Source organism: Thunnus albacares, chromosome 17 (assembly GCF_914725855.1).
Source record: "Thunnus albacares chromosome 17, fThuAlb1.1, whole genome shotgun sequence".
NCBI classification, from domain to species: domain Eukaryota; kingdom Metazoa; phylum Chordata; class Actinopteri; order Scombriformes; family Scombridae; genus Thunnus; species Thunnus albacares.
In genome coordinates, this window is record NC_058122.1 from 25,531,170 (window position 1) to 25,550,284 (window position 19,115).

At 40.1% G+C, this 19,115-nt stretch overlaps 1 protein-coding gene across 1 annotated transcript; it reads left to right on the forward strand.

Moving 5' to 3' along the window:
- The first annotated feature begins 1,128 nt into the window (after positions 1–1,128).
- Positions 1,129–18,300, forward strand: LOC122967243 (myosin-4-like). The gene is made up of 39 exons (XM_044331783.1): positions 1,129–1,336; positions 1,720–1,863; positions 3,701–3,857; positions 3,948–3,975; positions 4,068–4,176; positions 4,265–4,357; positions 4,448–4,511; positions 4,604–4,702; positions 4,792–4,895; positions 5,512–5,650; positions 5,736–5,854; positions 6,465–6,614; positions 6,716–6,886; positions 7,570–7,876; positions 8,053–8,129; positions 8,369–8,456; positions 8,578–8,695; positions 8,769–8,892; positions 8,992–9,128; positions 9,667–9,922; positions 10,011–10,253; positions 10,342–10,518; positions 10,602–10,747; positions 11,337–11,427; positions 11,518–11,907; positions 12,007–12,133; positions 12,232–12,350; positions 12,439–12,635; positions 12,711–12,894; positions 14,283–14,448; positions 14,537–14,661; positions 14,749–15,057; positions 15,143–15,346; positions 16,978–17,103; positions 17,188–17,358; positions 17,539–17,643; positions 17,748–17,843; positions 17,928–18,059; positions 18,157–18,300. Exons 1-39 carry the CDS (start codon positions 1,133–1,135, stop codon positions 18,175–18,177), a joined length of 5,817 nt encoding a protein of 1,938 aa, XP_044187718.1. The 5' UTR covers positions 1,129–1,132; the 3' UTR covers positions 18,178–18,300.
- Positions 18,301–19,115: the final 815 nt, after the last annotated feature.

The following is a 19,115-nucleotide window of genomic DNA, read 5'->3' on the forward strand; positions in this document are numbered from 1 at the left end:
TCAGAACTGAGACGAGATCAAGTTCAACTTTATTTGTCATTCATGTAGAATAACACGTCATCTGTACAATAAAATGCTTGAGATGAGGCTCGGCACAGTGTCTGCAGACAAAACTAATCACACACAGTAATAATAAGATAAACAATAAAGATAAAAGGTGAAACAAAAGACAAGAAAAACGGTTGCAGATGAGGAATTTAAAAGTTATAAATAAATATAAATAAATATACAGCGTATGAGTAAAAATATTAGATACTATGACTATGGCGTGTATCAAAGCAACAATACAAATAGTGAAAAACTGAGTGATTGTGCAATGACAGTACACGGTTAAAGGAGAAGGAGACTATTTCTGTCTTGTAGCAGCATGGTCATTTAAAGTGATGAGTGCAGTTTGTTGCATATTTCAGGTGTTGCAGTTCAGTAGCCGTCCGTGTTATTAAAGTATAAAAGTTCAAGTGATGGACAGCGTGCAGGATTCTTTGGTTTCTGATGAGGAGTTTTTGATGCTTTACTACTTTATGGTTTGCATTGAAATTTTGACATTTCACATCATAGAGAAAACCCATTTACTTGCTCTTGAAAAAATAACCATAAAGGCCAAATATGCGACCAAATGTCTTGTAAAGATGAATGTTTTTTTGTAGTTAAAAGCAGCTCTACTTCATAGGATTGTCTGGCAATTTCCATAAATGCTTGTTCATTCGTTTCTCCATTATAAACTTTAATAGCAAAAAATGTTATTGTGCATTTAAGATTGTTCAATAGAGACATGTTATAGTGAAAAAGCTATATATAACTGTGCTGCACCTTTTGCTTAATCCATGATCCATCCTTATCCACCATGAGCGACAGGTTCGTGTAACTCAACCAGTGCATGACCATGTAAAGGAAGAAGGCTGCTTCACACCAAGGACAATGGTGTGATATAAAAAGGGCCTTCAGTATATACAGTAACAGCCACTGTGCAGGATTGTTGTCAAACTTCAGTTATATTCCTCTACAGTACTTCCTGGTAAACACTGGTGCAATCAGTGGGTGAGTATAATGGATTTTTTAGATTAAATTTCACATATTTTCCACTGTATGAAATGATATAACAGCTTCTTTTTCTTGGATTCAGGAGGAGAAAATGAGCACAGACGGGGAAATGGCGATCTTCGGGGCGGCTGCTCAGTACCTCCGCAAGTCTGAGAAGGAGAGGATGGAGGCTCAGTCTCGGCCGTTTGACAGCAAGACGGCGTGCTTTGTCAGCGATGAGAAAGAGCTGTACGTCAAGGCTGAGATCCAGGACAAGGCAGATGACAAAGTCACTGTCAAGACCGTGGATGACAGAGTGGGTGGACTCTGATTCATAGCTTTTATTAGACACTGAACACAGCCGGTGAATATGGCTTTTCTTTAATATCGGATGTCTGACCATGATGTTATTCCAGTGTGATATGGAAGGATTTTACACAGCTTCAGGGTGTCTGTCTGTAAAACCTGCAATAAAGAACCTGCAAAATTTTATTAGTCTGGCTCTCAATAGAGACATTTAGTGTTGCCTGAAGCTCTAAACACTGCTGCGGTCACCAAAAGAGTTCTTATTATGTTTTTAAAGTTCGTAAAGACCATTTAGGTGTCCTTTTGGCCTTTGAATATCCTCATTTGTCTCAACCTTCTGTTTATTTTCTGCCAATGTTTTAATAACACACATTTCTGTTCCTCTTTTCCTAGACTTTAACTGTCAAAGAGGACCAAGTGTTTCCCATGAACCCCCCCAAGTTCGATAAGATCGAGGACATGGTGATGATGACGCACCTACATGAGCCTGCGGTGCTGTTCAACCTCAAGGAGCGCTACGCAGCATGGATGATCTATGTAAGTCTATCACAGAATATGATGCCAGTCAGATAAACACAGTATGGATTCATTTAATGTGTAAGCCAGAACTTAATATTTGGCATTCTTTTAAATATGTGGACAAAAACCAGGTTGTGTTTTGCGATAATTCCACTTTTTTCCATTGAAGTTCCATAATGAAATCATAATGAAATGGGTTTAATGAGATCTTTTTAAGTGCTTTAAGAGGTCAATCTTGCCAAAATTGATGTTCCTGTTGCCTCATCAAAGCTAGAAAAACACAATAAATCCACTCAGTTGACCATCAACTGTAGAAAAACTCAATTCCCAAATCAGGTTTGATGCTTATTACAAATCTTTGTAATATGAACATATACATTGTTTGTACTGAAAATGTATCACTGACATCTCAAGCATACCTTTCAACATTAGGCTTTGAAAATAAGGGAGATTTTTCTGGGACCCAACGTGACTATAATTTTTACATTTTGAAAAGGGTTTCCTCTCTCAGCTCCAGAGATCTAATCAGCAGGTGCCTTTACTGCCGGCCCTGCTGTAATTGTACAGATGGTTGATGTGTTCTTTGTGGCGTCTTGGCTAGCGTCTCACCTATTTCGTCAAGGTTAAGTTATTGAGGTCAACTACATTTTCACAGCTTACGAAAACATCACGTTAATCGACTTGTTGTGTGTTAGTGCCTGTATTCAAAGATCTGTAAATCTTTTTATAGCAGGTTTCAATCTTGTGCTTTGACTTTTGTTGGTGGGGATGCCCTTTAGTGTACATTTGGATCTGCATTTTGGACATTTTGCAAACAGATTGTGCTTTTAAAGATATTTACCAGAACGGTAATTCATCTAGATACAGGTGTAAGTCATATTTGACCAGTTTTACCTCCTGCTTTGAATTTGTTCATGTCGCTCCGTCACATGACGTCTGGGCTGTAGGAGTGTGCCCGAATACAAATACATTGTTTGGCAAAGCACAAATAGTGTGTTTTATATGAATATTTGTTTCATCCAAATATTTTAAAAATTATTTGTTTTTGGGAAGAAAAAAAAAAACAACATGTCAAATACCAGTTTACAGGTCGGTCACATCATTACCTCCAGTCTCTCTCCTCTGCTCCACTGTTACATATATCAGGGGTGAGTCCCAAGAGACTCTCCATAATCTGTTGTTCCCCTTCTCCTTTCCACAAAGTTAGGTTGTAAAAAATAGGCAATAAATGAAAATTGCAAAGCAAGAATCATCTTTGAAGTTGCACCACACATTACACGGTGTGCTGTCTCTGTGTTATGGGTGTATAAATACTCAAAGGTCTGCAATGAGTCGATGAGTAAAGTTTTAGCTCAGTAGTCAGTGCAGTCGTATAACTATGGTCTGGGAGACTCATGAACACTTATTGTAACACTTTAATTTTCTAAAATTACAAGTGTAATAAACATAAAAGCAGGATTTTTAAGCCTCTTTCCACTTTTTATTCGAATACAAATACAAATACAAATAATTTTGCTGCCTCAACAAATACAGATGCAAATACAAATACTGGGCTCTCTGCACATCCCTACTGGGCTGCCTCTATGTGTTTCTCTTTCCTCCTTCAACTTTTTCTTTCGATCTTGAATCAGTTGCATCTTCTTTACTTTCTCCTTGTTTTTCTTTACATCCTTTACACCATTACATCCTGCAGTTCTTCCTCACTTCTGTCTCCTCTCCTGATCATGAATGTAAAAAGCTTCCTTTTAAAAGTCTGATCGAGCATTCAGTTAAGGGATGACACAACATGTCAATGATGCTGAATTTCCCCAGGTCCTGTGATTTAAATACGCATGTGACTGTGTTTTCCATGCAGACCTATTCTGGACTCTTCTGTGTCACTGTGAACCCTTACAAATGGCTACCGGTCTACAACCCAGAGGTGGTCCAGGCCTTCAGAGGGAAGAAGAGGATGGAAGTTCCTCCTCACATCTTCGCCCTGTCTGATAACGCCTACCAGTTCATGCTCACCGGTACAGCAGCAGGCCAAAATCACTTCAACTGAATGATCATAATTTACCTTCTACCTCTCTCATGTTACTCTCTTTTCTTTTATTCTCCAGATCGTGAAAATCAGTCTATACTTATCACGTAAGCAGCACAGATTTTGTACATCTGTGGAAGAAGTTCTGACAGATAAAACAACCAAAAGTTGAAATATGTCTTTTTTTTCTCTTGCTTAGAGGAGAATCAGGTGCAGGAAAGACTGTCAACACGAAACGTGTCATTCAGTACTTTGCGACAATCGCAGTGTCTGCAGACAAGAAGAAGGAGATGAACAGTAAAATGAAGGTTAGGCTGACGCAGGTTTTTGACAGGCAGCCTCTTGTTTATTCTGGAGAGGAGTGGGTTTCAGATTTACAAGTTTGCTCTTCATCAGGGGACTCTGGAGGATCAAATCATCCAGGCCAACCCGCTGCTGGAAGCTTTTGGGAATGCCAAGACTGTGAGGAATGACAACTCTTCCCGCTTTGTGAGTCAGCTTGAAAGACTTCGGTTCGATTTGATGTTCCAGGAATTTGTTCAACACAGAGAGTAAAGATGTCACTTTTTTGTTGAATAGGGTAAATTTATTCGAATACACTTTGGCACGACTGGTAAACTGTCATCTGCAGATATTGAAACATGTAAGTTAATACAGATGTTTTATTGTATATTAACTGAGACAGATTATATATTGCCCCAACAGACATATAATGTTTGCTTTTCTTACACAAAGATCTGCTAGAGAAATCAAGAGTGTCATTTCAGCTGGCAGCTGAGAGGAGTTATCATATTTTTTATCAACTTACCTGCAACAAGAAGCCTGAACTTATTGGTAATCTGATAAATCACTTTTTCATAATTTCATTATTCTTTTTCTCTTTTAATGCACACAGAACTTTAACTTGATTTCTCTCACTTCAGATCTGCTTCTCATCACCACCAACCCCTACGACTTTGCCTTCATCAGTCAAGGGGAAATCAGCGTCAAAAGCATAAATGACGCTGAGGAGTTAATGGCTACAGATGTGAGTGAACTCGTGGTCATTCCAGTTGCTTTAAAGTAGCTGTAATCAATATATATGTATGAAATGTAATGTGGAGCACCACTCGTATGAAACTGCAGAGAATTATCAGTGACTCTGCAGCTCCCCTCGACTTTACGGAGCTTTATAGCAAGTTTCAGCTCATTGTTTAGCTGTCCAGCTACAACTTTACCATTTTGGTTCACTCTCAGCGCTCTCATAGCATCATTTCCAGCCGCAGCAGGCAGCTGTTTTCAGAGAAAAAGCTCTAAAAAGCCACTATACACTACCTGCTCAGCACCAAACGGCAACAGATGCAGTTAGCTGTAGACTAGCTGGTGAACATAGTGGGGCATTTATCAGCCAAAAAGCCAGATATTTCCCTCAGGAGTTGGTAGAGAGCAATAAACAGAGCTAAAAGAGAGTGAATATTGGACTTAAATTCACCAGGTTGACAGAAACACGACTCCAAATGAATGATAATGTTGCTCCGTAACTGCTGGATGTGGAAATAAGCAACTGTTTGCTAACAAATTAAATATATCAAACTTGTTTCCACTGCCCCTAAGCGGCCAAAATATCTATTAATGCAGATTTAAATCTGACTTTTATGACACAGGAGGCCTTTGATATTCTGGGTTTCACTGCTGATGAGAAAATGTCCATCTACAAGCTGACTGGTGCTGTGATGCATTATGGGAACATGAAGTTCAAGCAGAAACAGCGGGAGGAGCAGGCAGAGCCCGATGGCACTGAAGGTAAGGACCTCCATTAAACTTTATGCTGTCATGAATGTAAAGAAAACAGTTATAAATATAAAACTTTATTTTTCTTTCTGTACAGAAGCTGATAAAGCCGCATATCTGATGGGCCTGAACTCTGCTGATCTGCTGAAAAACCTTTGTTATCCCAGAGTAAAGGTCGGGAATGAGTACGTAACCAAAGGACAAAGTGTGCAGCAGGTAAGACTACTTCAAAACAATCTTGTCAATACTGATTTCTCCTGCTCATTTATATTGCAATGGCCAGATGAATGCTTACTGTGCATGCTCTATGTGCAGAACATGCGCACTACAGACTAGCTGAGCTGGATAACTTCCGGTTAGCTCTCTGCTATCTCGAATGAGAATAAAATAATTTAATCATGTGGCTCTTCTAGACTTTCCAAATGTTATCAGACTGAACGGATCAAATTCTGATAGTGAAACGAGTCATTTCATGGTGGTTGTGTGACGCTCAAAACAATTTATCCACTGTTTTACAGCCGCAACAGTAGCAATGGAGAAGGCTACAGCAGAGCCAATGACGTCAGCTTGTTGACAGTGTTTTTGTAATAACTCTCGCTGCCAAAAGGGCAAGACAAAAGTCCCACACTGTAGCTTTAACTTGTCAAAGCAGTCTGTCCCCTAAAATTAGGGGACTGTGAATAAAAAGGGCTTCAGTTCCTACTGTTTGGTCTGTCTGTTTGATCCTTCATATTAATGCTCCAGAGTAAAGAACCAACAAAGACTTTCTGACTGCATGGTATGTAGATGAAGAAACTAGTCTGTCCTGAACTTAACCTCTTTCTAGGTGTACAACTCCATTGGTGCACTTGCAAAGTCAGTCTATGAGAAGATGTTTCTGTGGATGGTCATACGAATTAACCAGCAGCTGGACACAAAACAACCCAGACAACACTTCATTGGAGTTCTCGATATTGCTGGTTTTGAAATCTTTGATGTAAGTGTTTTAAATTCTGAATGTTGGTGTTTTTTTCCACTGGCTCACTGAATACTTATTTGAAGAAGTATTTTTTCAGTATTTGTTCTGTTTATCTTCAGTATAACAGCATGGAGCAACTCTGCATTAATTTCACCAATGAGAAGCTGCAACAGTTTTTCAACCACCACATGTTTGTACTGGAGCAAGAAGAATACAAAAAGGAAGGGATTGAGTGGGAGTTCATTGACTTTGGTATGGACCTGGCAGCCTGCATTGAGCTCATTGAGAAGGTACAGTGTAATTTAAAGTATTAGCCTAAAAGGAAGTTAAAAGATAAGGCTGGTAATTTTCTATATTTTTCTTATTGTCAAAAAATGTCATGTGCATATATCTTATTCCTCTGTGCTGTAGACCTCAGTTGTTTTCCAAAAATTATTAAAAACACTGTTGCCCTGGTTCCTTCACTATGAAGAGTTTGGGTATGTTTTTTTTTTTTTTTTTAGAAACGGTTCCAAAGACTAATAACAGTGATCACATTTTGAGTCTCCAGAGAGTAGTTCTGTGTGTTACATATCAAAGTCAAGAAGCTGTGATTTGTAGCACAACAAACTAATGAAACTCTGTAAACAGAACCGTGTCCCAGACATGCTCAATGGCGTCTGCCTTACACTGAACTACTCTCCAGGGACTGAAAATGTGAACGCTGTTATTAGTCTTCGGAGCCGACAAACTAATGTGACCACAATATTCGTGGTAAAGGAACATGTCATTCAGTGCAGTGGTGTGGCTCACTGATGTGTTTTTAATAGGTTTTGGGCAACAACGGAGGTCTACTAAGTTGATCAATTCATTGTTGGTTTGGCTCTGCACATGAGATTTGTTAACAATAAGAACAATATAGAAAATCATCAGCCATTCTTTAATTGTTGCAACTGTGATGTTATGAATTAATTAAAAGCGGTTTGTTCTGTAGCCAATGGGGATCTTCTCCATCCTCGAGGAAGAGTGCATGTTCCCAAAATCAACAGACACCTCTTTCAAGAACAAACTGTATGACCAACATCTTGGCAAGAACAGCTGCTTCTTGAAGCCCAAAATAGTGAAAGGCAAGCCTGAGGCTCACTTCACCTTGGTGCACTACGCTGGCACCGTGGACTACAACATCACCGGCTGGCTGGAGAAGAACAAAGACCCGCTGAACGAATCTGTGGTCCAGCTGTACCAGAAGTCTTCAGTCAAAATACTGGCAATGTTTTATGCAAGCTTCTCTGGAACAGATGGTAACTTTACATTTCATAATCATTTATTAGCAGTCCTCATTTCTTGCCAGCAGCATCTTTACTTATCACCCAATTATTGTTAGTTTTTACTGTCATTTGTATTGCATAATTGTGGAAAGCAGAAAAAAAACAGAGTGGTGATGCTAATGAGGGAAAAAAAAAATCAATCAATGCAGATCCAGCTGCAGGAGGAACCAAGAAAGGATCCAAGAAGAAGGGAGCGTCTTTCCAAACAGTGTCAGCTCTGTTCAGGGTAAAGACATAAAGAGACTTTTTTTCTGACATCACAAAATTTAAAACATTTGAATATTGTTTATCTTTATTAAAATCACCACACTGGAACTAGAAACATAATCTCTTCCTCACAAACTGAATGGAGTTAAAACCTCTTTGTTGTTTTGCTCATTGCTTTTCTGACAAGCAAAAAAAAGAAACAACAAACAAAACTAGAAAACGCTCGACAGACATGTTCACATGTACATTTTCTTACAGGAGAATCTGGGGAAGCTCATGACCAATCTGAGAACCACTCATCCTCACTTTGTGCGGTGCCTGATACCAAATGAGACAAAAACACCAGGTCACTTTTGATAATCCTCTCATAAATTGTACACCGTGATTATATTTCATTGATAATACATTATGAGGTTTATACCATATAAAATGACCTGGATAAAAACAAATTCTTGCCTTCATCACAGGTGTCATGGAAAACCACCTGGTGATCCATCAGCTACGCTGCAACGGTGTGCTGGAGGGCATCCGGATCTGTAGGAAAGGATTTCCAAGCAGACTTCTGTATGGGGACTTCAAGCAGAGGTAAATAAAGCTTTACATGTCAATATTTCATCGTTTTTGATCTCATGTTCAGATCTGTTAATTCCTTTTACAGATACAGGATTCTTAATGCCAGCGCTGTTCCAGAGGGACAGTTTATGGATAACAAGAAAGCTGCAGAGAAACTCTTGGGCTCCATTGATGTGGATCACACGCAGTACAAGTTTGGACACACTAAGGTTTTCATTTGTTTGAGCGCACTGGTGGAGATGCTAGTTGTACTGGACATAATAAGAGTGAATGTACATAAAAGACAAATACTTTACCTGTGATTTCAGGTGTTTTTTAAAGCAGGTCTGCTGGGCACTTTGGAGGAAATGAGGGATGAGCGGTTAGCGCAGGTCGTGATGTCCACTCAGGCGCTGTGTCGCGGATACCTCGTCCGGCTGGAGTACCAGAAGATGATGGCCAGGAAGTAATCATTCTTACTGCTATAAAGTTGATATAATATAGTCGATAATAATATGTCAAAGGCAACTAGACCTGCTTTTTAGTCAAATTTAATAAATATAATACCAGAATCATAATTTTAAAAACTCAGCATTTATAATATGTGTGTAATTGTAGAACTGAATTTCCTCTTCATGTCATTAAACCCCCAAATTTCCAGAAATATTACCGAGGACATGACCTCAGTGTTCTCAATGGTGGGTGGTGATGCAGCAATAATGTAGCTTTGACAAAAATGAAGACAGATATGTTGGTCGCATGTTGCCTGAAAGAAAAGAAAAACACCTTCAGAAATCTGAAACATGGTGGAAAATGTTTGGCAGTAATGTAAAATATATGCAGTTTAGCACTACCTGTTGCCTGATGGAACACCAGAAATCAAGGAGGAGGGGAAATCATTTCAATCAGCAGGAGTGTAAAAATCTTGCCCATCGCAGTAAGAAAAATAGTGCCATCCAACCTGAAACTTGCAGAATAAACTTACCCTGCTTTTATATTGACAGGGAGGCAATCTACACTATCCAGTATAACTTTCGCTCCTTCATGAATGTCAAACACTGGCCATGGATGAAGCTCTACTTTAAGCTCAAACCTCTCCTGAAGAGTGCTGAGGCTGAGAAGGAAATGGCCCAAATGAAGGTGGATTTCACAAAGCTCAAAGAAGACCTGGCCAAATCAGAAAACCGGCGGAGGGAGATTGAAGAGAAAATGGTCTCTATTGTACAAGAGAAGAATGATCTCCTCCTCCAAGTCCAGGCAGTAAGTTAAACCAAAGCACTAATGGGTTAATAAGAGTTTGTATTTTTGGATGTTTAACTGTAATATTGGTGCACAAACTTGACATCAGGAGTCAGATAACCTGCTGGATGCAGAGGAGAGATGTGAAGGACTCATCAAAAGCAAGATCCAACTGGAAGCCAAGCTGAAGGAGGTAACAGAGAGACTGGAAGATGAGGAGGAGGTGAACGCTGAGCTGACCGCCAAGAAGCGAAAACTTGAGGACGAGTGCTCTGAGCTGAAGAGGGACATCGACGACTTAGAGCTCACCTTAGCCAAAGTGGAGAAGGAGAAACACGCTGTAGAAAACAAGGTAATATCAAGTGTTTTATGCTGCTTACCATTTCTGTATGATTACGTTTAAGGAGATTTGTCAACACAGCTCTTACTGTTGATTGAAGGTGAAAAACCTGATTGAAGAAGTCATGAGCCAAGATGAGAACATCATCAAACTATCCAAAGAGAAGAAAGCCCTGCAGGAAGCCCATCAGCAAACACTGGATGACCTGCAGTCAGAAGAGGATAAAATCAATGCTCTGACCAAAGCCAAAACCAAATTAGACCAGCAGGTAGATGAGGTGAGTCACTGCACATATAGCTAAGTATAGTTTTTATGTGCTATTGTTAAGATGCCTGTGATGACAGCGCTTATGATTTTTAGCTGGAAGGTTCGCTGGAACAAGAGAAGAAGATCCGTATGGAACTGGAGAGAGCCAAGAGAAAGCTGGAGGGGGATCTGAAACTTGCTCAAGAGTCCATAATGGATCTGGAAAATGAGAAGCAGCAGCTGGATGAAAAGCTCAAAAAGTAAGTTTCCTCAAAAAGGTAATATTTTTAAAATTAAGTTTAATATAGTGTTATTAAACCAACAAATGTATAGACAAACAAGGCAGTAGAGATAGACGTAGCAATCCCAAGCGACAGCAACATCAAGAAGAAGGAACACGAGAAGATCGAAAAATACCACGGGCTGAAAGAGGAGCTAGAAAGGATGTGGGGAGTGAAGGCAACAGTGGTGCCAGTGGTAATTGGAGCACTGGGGGCTGTGACCCACAAACTGGGAGAGTGGCTCCAGCAGATTCCAGGTACAACATCCGAGGTCAGATATTATATATATATATATATATATATATATATATATATATATATATATATATATATATATATATATATATGTATATATACACATATATATATATACCATTGTTTAGATACTACTACTAGATAATAGGCTAAGAGCCTTTAAACACTGCCTAGTTAAGTACTTTCTATTGATAATGTTTAGCTTATTATCTCACACAGGTTCATTATGACATACAGATAAAGTTAATTAAAAACAGCCTTTTCTCAGTTTGATTCAAATAAACATAAGGCTTCACCTCATTTAATTTTACAGGAAAGACTTTGAGCTGTCGCAGCTACAGACAAAGATAGAAGACGAACAGGCGCTCGGAGCACAGCTACAGAAAAAAATAAAAGAGCTGCAGGTGAAGAATTCAATCTCTGGCTTGGGTTTGAGGTGATATTACAAAACTAGATGACTTGAAGATCACATCATTGCAATCTCTTGTCTGCAGGCCAGAATCGAGGAGTCCGAGGAGGAAATTGAAGCTGAGCGCTCAACCCGAGCCAAAGTAGAGAAGCAGAGGTCTGATCTGTCGAGGGAGCTGGAGGAGATCACCGAGAGGCTGGAGGAGGCCGGAGGAGCCACAGCCGCTCAGGTCGAGATGAGCAAAAAGCGGGAAGCTGAGTTCCTCAAACTGCGCAGAGAGCTGGAGGAGTGTTCGCTGCAGCAGGACGCCACCTCCGCCGCTCTGCGCAAGAAACATGCAGACAGCGTGGCTGAACTGGGAGAACAGCTCGATAACATCCAGAGGGTCAGACAGAAACTGGAGAAGGAGAAGAACGAGTTGAGGCTGGAGATGGACGACTTATCAAGCAACATGGAGACTATGGCCAAAGCAAAGGTTAGTTGTAAAATGTTTGATGTTCAGTTCCACGTCCTGTAAGACGTGTGTGCTGCAATAGATGAGATGCAATAAATATTTTCTTTCTCAAATTTAAAGGTTAATTTAGAGAAAATGTGCCGTTCACTTGAAGATCAACTAAATGAGGTAAAAACCAAAGAGGAAGAGCATCACAGACTCATAAACGACCTTTCAAGCCAGAAAGCTCGGCTGCAGACGGAAAATGGTGAGAAATATTTTAGCATATCTGAGCAATAAAGCTAGTAGTCACATACAGACACAGACAAGTTGGCTCTAATCGTTTTTATTACATTTATCATCCAGCTGAAATGTCTCGCCAGCTTGAAGAAAAAGACTCCTTAATGTCACAGCTAACTCGGGGGAAACAAGCTTATATTCAGCAGATTGAGGAACTGAAAAGACTTCATGAGGAGGAGGTGAAGGTAAGGTCTGACTAAAGAGACAAGCGCGAAGTTTTAAAGTTTAAAGACGTAGCTAAGTGTTTGTGCTGTTTCTGTCGTTTCTTTGAAGGCAAAAAATGCTCTGGCTCACGGTTTGCAGTCATCTCGACATGACTGTGAGCTGCTAAGAGAGCAGTACGAGGAGGAACAGGAGGCCAAAGCTGAGCTGCACCGCTGCCTGTCCAAGGCCAACAGCGAGGTGGCTCAGTGGAGAACCAAATACGAGACCGACGCCATCCAGCGCACCGAGGAGCTCGAGGAGGCAAAGTAAGAACAAACTCCACAGTCAGTTCAACACAAAACGGGCTCCCATGTGATGTCACAGTATCTGTTCTCCTACAGGAAGAAGCTGGCGTTACGTCTGCAAGACGCAGAAGAAGCTGTGGAGGCCGTTAACTCCAAATGTTCTTCTCTTGAGAAGACGAAGCAGCGGCTGCAGGGAGAGGTGGAGGACTTAATGATGGATGTCGAGCGGTCCAATTCTGCTGCTGCCGCCTTGGACAAGAAGCAGAGAAATTTTGACAAGGTTTTACTCTTGAGACTTCATATAATTTAATAATTTTTGTGAGTTGTGAACAGATGCTTCCCATTGAAAAGTTTAACAAAGTGGCTTTGAGCTGCACTTGATCAGCGGTGGGGAAGTTTACCAGATCTCTTGTAAAACCTAAACATACTGTTTGAATACACTTCAGATACATCAAATCTCACATTTGCATGTCTCCAAGTAAAGATGTGGTCACATGACGTTTCCATTCAACAAATATATTTCCCATTCACTTCTATTGAAGCCCGTCTGACGGGCAAATTCAAGTGTTCACTTTTGTTCAACTTTGACCAGACAGATGTGCACCGTCGGCCAATAGAATCACTGCTGCACTGTGTTTGGAAATGGAGATATCATTTGAGATATCTTTCTTATGATCAATATTTATTTATTACTTGCATCACAAATGTGACATCACATCCTTTTTCAGGGCTGAGTGCAGGGAAATTTCGGACAACAAAAAAGTAATGTGATCATACCATGGATGTATTATAAGAGCTGGATACCGGACTAAAAATACTGCCCATTCAGTCCTAGAGGAATTGCTCGCCTGCAATACCGCGAGTGGCCACTGGGAAAAATGGCTGCAAGGCAGAGCGGCGGCGCCCTATCCAGCTCTTATTATACATCCATGGATCATACTTTTGGTTTTCAAATATGATGTTTTCTTTCCCTCATTCTGGTGTGCCAGGCCGTGTTGGGCTTATTACTGCCCCCTGAGGCTGGAGAGAAGAAAACACTTGTACTTTACTGATGATAAGGACCGCCATCGTAGTGGGTATTATTTTTCCCATCTGCCACCAGGGCTAAACATCTGCCCATTCCAAACTCAAAAATAAACTTGGGCAAGCTGCTCAAAGGTGACATTTATGAGTTATCAGAAGGAAAAAAAGACTTCAAAGATGAGGAATAATTGGCTGGTTTCACATGACAGTCCCAGCAGCAACCTGCAAGGTGAATATTTTGTGAATTAATTAACAATTAATTTTAATTTTACAGTTTTACACAAAGCCACCAAAACCACTAAGTTCTTTATCATAACAGGGACTAAAAGCATTACTGCTGCTCTTCTCTGGTGCAACATTGCTTGAAAAACCATGACAGAACTAAAACGTTCAGGTTATCACACACTGAATTGCTTTTTCAGAGTATAACAGGTACCCAAGAATAAAGTAGGGGCCACAGATTTTGTATGTTCATGATCATTTATTACAGTTAACTTGCTCAACACCAAATAGTCTACTGATGACTGGCTATTTAACTCTGTTGTAGAATAAATTAACAAAGTTTGACCCGACTTCTCTCTGAAATAATCCTGAGCAAGTCACATCTTTGGCTTAAATATTCAACTGTAAAATGTCTGCCTTTAGGTTTTGGCTGAGTGGAAGCAGAAATACGAGGAAGGTCAGGCAGAACTGGAGTCTGCTCTGAAAGAGGTGCGTTCTTTGGGCACTGAGAACTTCAAGATGAAGAACGCCTTCGAAGAATGTCTGGAACAAGTGGAGACGCTCAAACGGGAAAATAAAAACCTCCAACGTATGTTTGCATCTGATAGGAAATGTTAGGAAATGTCTTTTACATGAAGGGAAACGATAGAAACGTATCACATCTCCTTTTGTTCCAGAGGAAATAATGGATCTCACTGAGCAGTTGGGAGAAACGGGCAAAACCATCCACGAGCTCGAGAAATCAAAGAAACAGACTGAACAGGAGAAGCTGGACGCCCAGAGTGCTCTGGAAGAGGCGGAGGTAAAGAGCAGAAAACATATCCAAATCATATTTACACATACTCTTCCTTCTCTGATCATTATGACTGCATGCTGCCTCTGTACTCAGGCCTCCATGGAGCACGAGGAGTCCAAGATCCTGCGAGTGCAGCTGGAGCTGAACCAGGTGAAGTCCGAGGTGGACAAGAAGATAGCCGAGAAGGACGAAGAGATCGAACAGCTGAAGAGAAACAGCCAGCGAATCATCGACACCATGCAAAGCAATTTGGACACCGAGGTCCGGAGCAGGAACGACGCCCTGAGAGTCAAGAAGAAGATGGAGGGAGACCTCAACGAGATGGAGATTCAGCTGAGCCATGCTAACAGGCAGGCAGCCGAGGCTCAGAAACAACTGAGAAACATACAAGTTCAGCTGAAGGTGAGCCTCGTAAGAGAAGAACATCTAAAGACCAACTGAATTTGCTTTAGTGACATAAAGATCTGATTTTATTTTACGATCTCAGGAGGTTCAGATTCATCTGGAGGACGTCCTGAGAAACAACGATGACATGAAAGAGCAGGTCAGCATGTCTGAGCGCAGAAGCAACCTCATACAGGCTGAAATGGAGGAAATCAGAGCCGCTGTGGAACAAACTGAGAGGAGCCGCAAGTTAGCAGAGCAGGAGCTGCTGGACGCCAGCGAGAGAGTGCAGCTGCTTCACTCACAGGTTCAAATCATCAGTTTTTATTGTAAAAGTAGCCTCATAGACGACCTCTCTCTTGCTATAAACTTAAAACATAAAGCACAATTACATAGATATGCATCTCCAAACTGTCAAAGCTTGTTAGGTGTAAAATTATGCATGATTTCACATCTAAATGGTCTGTTTCAGTGGTTTTGAAAGTTTTGACTTTCATAGTTGATATAAAAAAATGGCTCCTGTAAATCCATAAAAATATGGACGTAGTTACCGTGACGTCACTCGTTGGTTTCTGAAGAGCGGTTTTGAAGCTCAAAGCGAGCCGCTCCGGCCGTCGCCATCTTGGCAGTAAGTGACTCTGTCTAACTCCCAGCCAATCAAAAATGGGCAAAGAGGCGGGCCGAATGACTGAAACAAGCCACCTAGCGGCTGGCGGACCTGTCACTCAAAGCAGCCATGTCCTTCATTATGCATAACTTTACGGCTTAATAAAACTTAAAGAGGTGAGTTATAAAAAAAATTCACCCCCCGTACAGTTGTCATGAAAGGGGAAATTAGCTACAGAGACCAAAACTGTTTTTTGTATCAGACTGTAAACATGTTTATTTCTGCTGTAAAGTTGGGCATTTTAACATGGGGGTCTATGGGGATTGACTCGCTTTTGGAGCCTCAAGTGGTCATTCAAGGAACTGCTTTTGGCACTTCCGCATTGGCTTCATTTTTCAGCCCCAGAGGTTGCCGCTTGTGTAAATCCCACCAGGAGAGGCATTAAAACCATGGTGCCACTGTGCTGTTTGAACATCGTATGCTGCTGAGATTAAGTCCGACCAGAAATTAAATGTGTGAATGATTTAATTCCACACTATTAACCGACTCAACCAGAACAGATTTGTCTTTCTCAAACACAGATACTGTAGGTATCTGTAGTCAAACAGAAACAGTGTGTTGATGCCAACTGAACTTTCAATCAGCTATAATTTATCGTGTGTGAATGACTGATAAAGTCTCCAAGTGCAACACAGAACATGTATAATATATATATATATATATATATATATATATATATATAATATTCACCTTCAAATGAGTATTAAAATAAGCTTTAACTCTTTTAGCCCCTTTTAGCTGTAATGTGAAACATGACATCTGTGCTCAGATACAACCCTAAACACTGTTATAAATCTTTTCTTTCTTCAATCAATTAAAAATAAATAAAGAAAACATATAGCCCTGTGTTTCCACTGCTCCCCAATAAAGAATCCTGGAAAACTGGCTCATGTTTGAACCTAATTATTGACCCCTGGTCCATTTCTTGCCATACTTACTGTTATATGTATTAATTGTGACCTGCCTAAGGGACTGCAGATGAAAATTAGCTATAAGCTAACTCAGTACAGTACATCAAATGGTATCATTTATGTTTAACACTGTACATGGTCGCAATAAATACATAAATAATAATAAATAAATAAAATCTAAAGCAAAAGACCAATCAAGCAGGTGGTGCTGTGACCCACTTAGGTACAAGTGTCCAGTTTGTCTGAATGAAGGCGCGAACTGTGAATCATCTGTACAGCCTTCTTGAAATGCCTCCAGTTAATTTCTCACATACATACATTATAGTGCTGTAATATTATACTGTATTGCATTTCTTACAGAACACCAGCCTGCTCAATAGTCGTAAAAAGATGGAGGCTGATCTGTCTCAGGTTCAGGGTGAGATGGATGAAAGCGTCCAAGCCGCCAGGAATGCTGAAGAGAAAGCCAGGAAGGCGATCACTGATGTAAGTCTGTGTAAGTGGGATTTTTATTTTTTTCATCTGGGAAAAAAAAGGCAGCAATCTTATAACCATTTGTGTATTTTTTAGTCTGCCATGATGGCTGAAGAGCTGAAGAAAGAGCAGGACACCAGCGCTCACCTGGAGAGGATGAAGAAGAACCTGGAGATGACGGTGAAAGACCTGCAGCAGCGTCTCGACGAGGCTGAAAACCTGGCCATGAAGGGTGGAAAGAAGCAGCTCCAAAAACTGGAAGCAAGGGTAAAAAAAAACATTTATTTCAGGTAGAGGAGCTCCTGAAAGTGTGTAATCATGTAAAATGTTACAATCACTGCTGAAAAATCACAAGCAAGGATGAGCAGAGTTTGTTTAAACTTCACAATCAGTTAAAGAAATGTTGTCAACTCTGTGTTTTCCATGATTATAATTTCTCTTTTGCAGGTGCGAGAGCTGGAAAATGAACTCGAAGCGGAACAAAGACACGGCTCAGATACTGTGAAAGGGGTACGCAAACTTGAGCGCAGGATTAAAGAGCTCACCTATCAGGTAAACTTCATTCTTTCTTATGCAAAGACTTGACATTTTGGTCAATAAATTATAAATGTGGACATTTTGAGGGGAGTATTTGTTTTCTTTTATCAAAAAAACAGTCTGATGAGGACAAGAAAAACATGATGAGACTGCAGGAGCTGGCGGACAAACTCCAACTGAAGGTCAAAGTGTACAAGAGGCAGGCCGAAGAAGCTGTGAGTGACTTTTTTTCTGTGGACTCTCACTCTGAAATATTATTCAAGAGTTTTTTTATTAATCAGTCGCTCGGTACCCTACAGGAAGAGCAAGCCAACACTCATTTGACGAAGCTGAGGAAGGTGCAGCACGAGCTGGAGGAGGCCGAGGAGCGTGCTGACATCGCCGAGTCCCAGATCAATAAGATGAAAGTCAAGAGTCGTGACATGGGCAAGGTGAGTCAGCCAGCTTCAGGTAACAAACAGGCATCTTATTAATACTTTCACAAGAGGGAAACTTCTAACAGATAATCTGTCTCTCCTCATTTACCAGACAAAAGACAGCGGAGAATAATCATCAGCTGCCACGTAGAAGATAAAGTCTGCTGTGTTTCTGAAGAGTGAACTATTGTAGTTTGCAACATACTCTTAACCAAATATGTATTTATTTCTTCATTTAAAGCCATAGTGTGTATTCTTGCTTGAATTTCTTTTATTTTGTAGTAGTGGATGTATGTTGCCTTAATTGCAATAAAATCTAAAAAAAAAAACTGCTTGATTTACTTTATTAATCTAGAGAGGAGGGGGGTGCCTGAATGCAAAGCACAAATAATGTTTTTTTTGTTTTGTTTTGTTTTTACGAATATTTGTTTCATACAAATATTTAAAAAATTATTTGTTTTTGGGAAGAAAAAAAAACATGTCAAATACCAGTGCGCAGGTCGTTTACATCGCTCTCTCAGTCTCTCTCCTCTGCTCCGTCTAACAGCAGGTCTCAACGAGGGGAGTCACATCCACCTGCTACATGACGCACATTTTATAATTTGGACATCACTCCTGGAGTGCTCCCAAGGGAACACTTCATGAACACTTTTTTCTAAAATTAAAAGTATTATAAAAACAAAAACAGGATTTTTAAGACTCTTTCTACTTTTATTCGAATACAAATACAAATAATTTTGCCGCCTCAACAAATACAGATACAAATACAAATACTGGGACCTCTGCACATCCCTACTAGAGAGTTATATCAGTGACACCTTTATTTCTATGATTGATGCTCAATATTAGTTGTACAAGTATTGATATATTATGATAGATAAAAGTCAAGTCAATTTTTATTTATCATAAATTTGCCTCAGGAAGTTTTGATCCTCTTCCAGGATGCACAGATTGTTACAGAAGAAGAGCAAGAAAACAGGACAAATTGTTTTTAACTTTAAATATTTATTACTGTTGTAATAAACAAAGACAACAAGAATATGCAGGAAACTAAACCATGACAATGAAGGA

Bases quoted from the DNA above. Each gene is read 5' to 3' on its own strand.
- LOC122967243 (XM_044331783.1), top strand. From the start codon at position 1,133: ATGAGCACAGACGGGGAAATGGCGATCTTCGGGGCGGCTGCTCAGTAC. The intron at 4,177-4,264 runs GTTAGGCTGACG...GCTCTTCATCAG, and splicing joins AGATGAACAGTAAAATGAAG to GGGACTCTGGAGGATCAAAT. The intron at 5,651-5,735 runs GTAAGGACCTCC...CTTTCTGTACAG, and splicing joins AGAGCCCGATGGCACTGAAG to AAGCTGATAAAGCCGCATAT.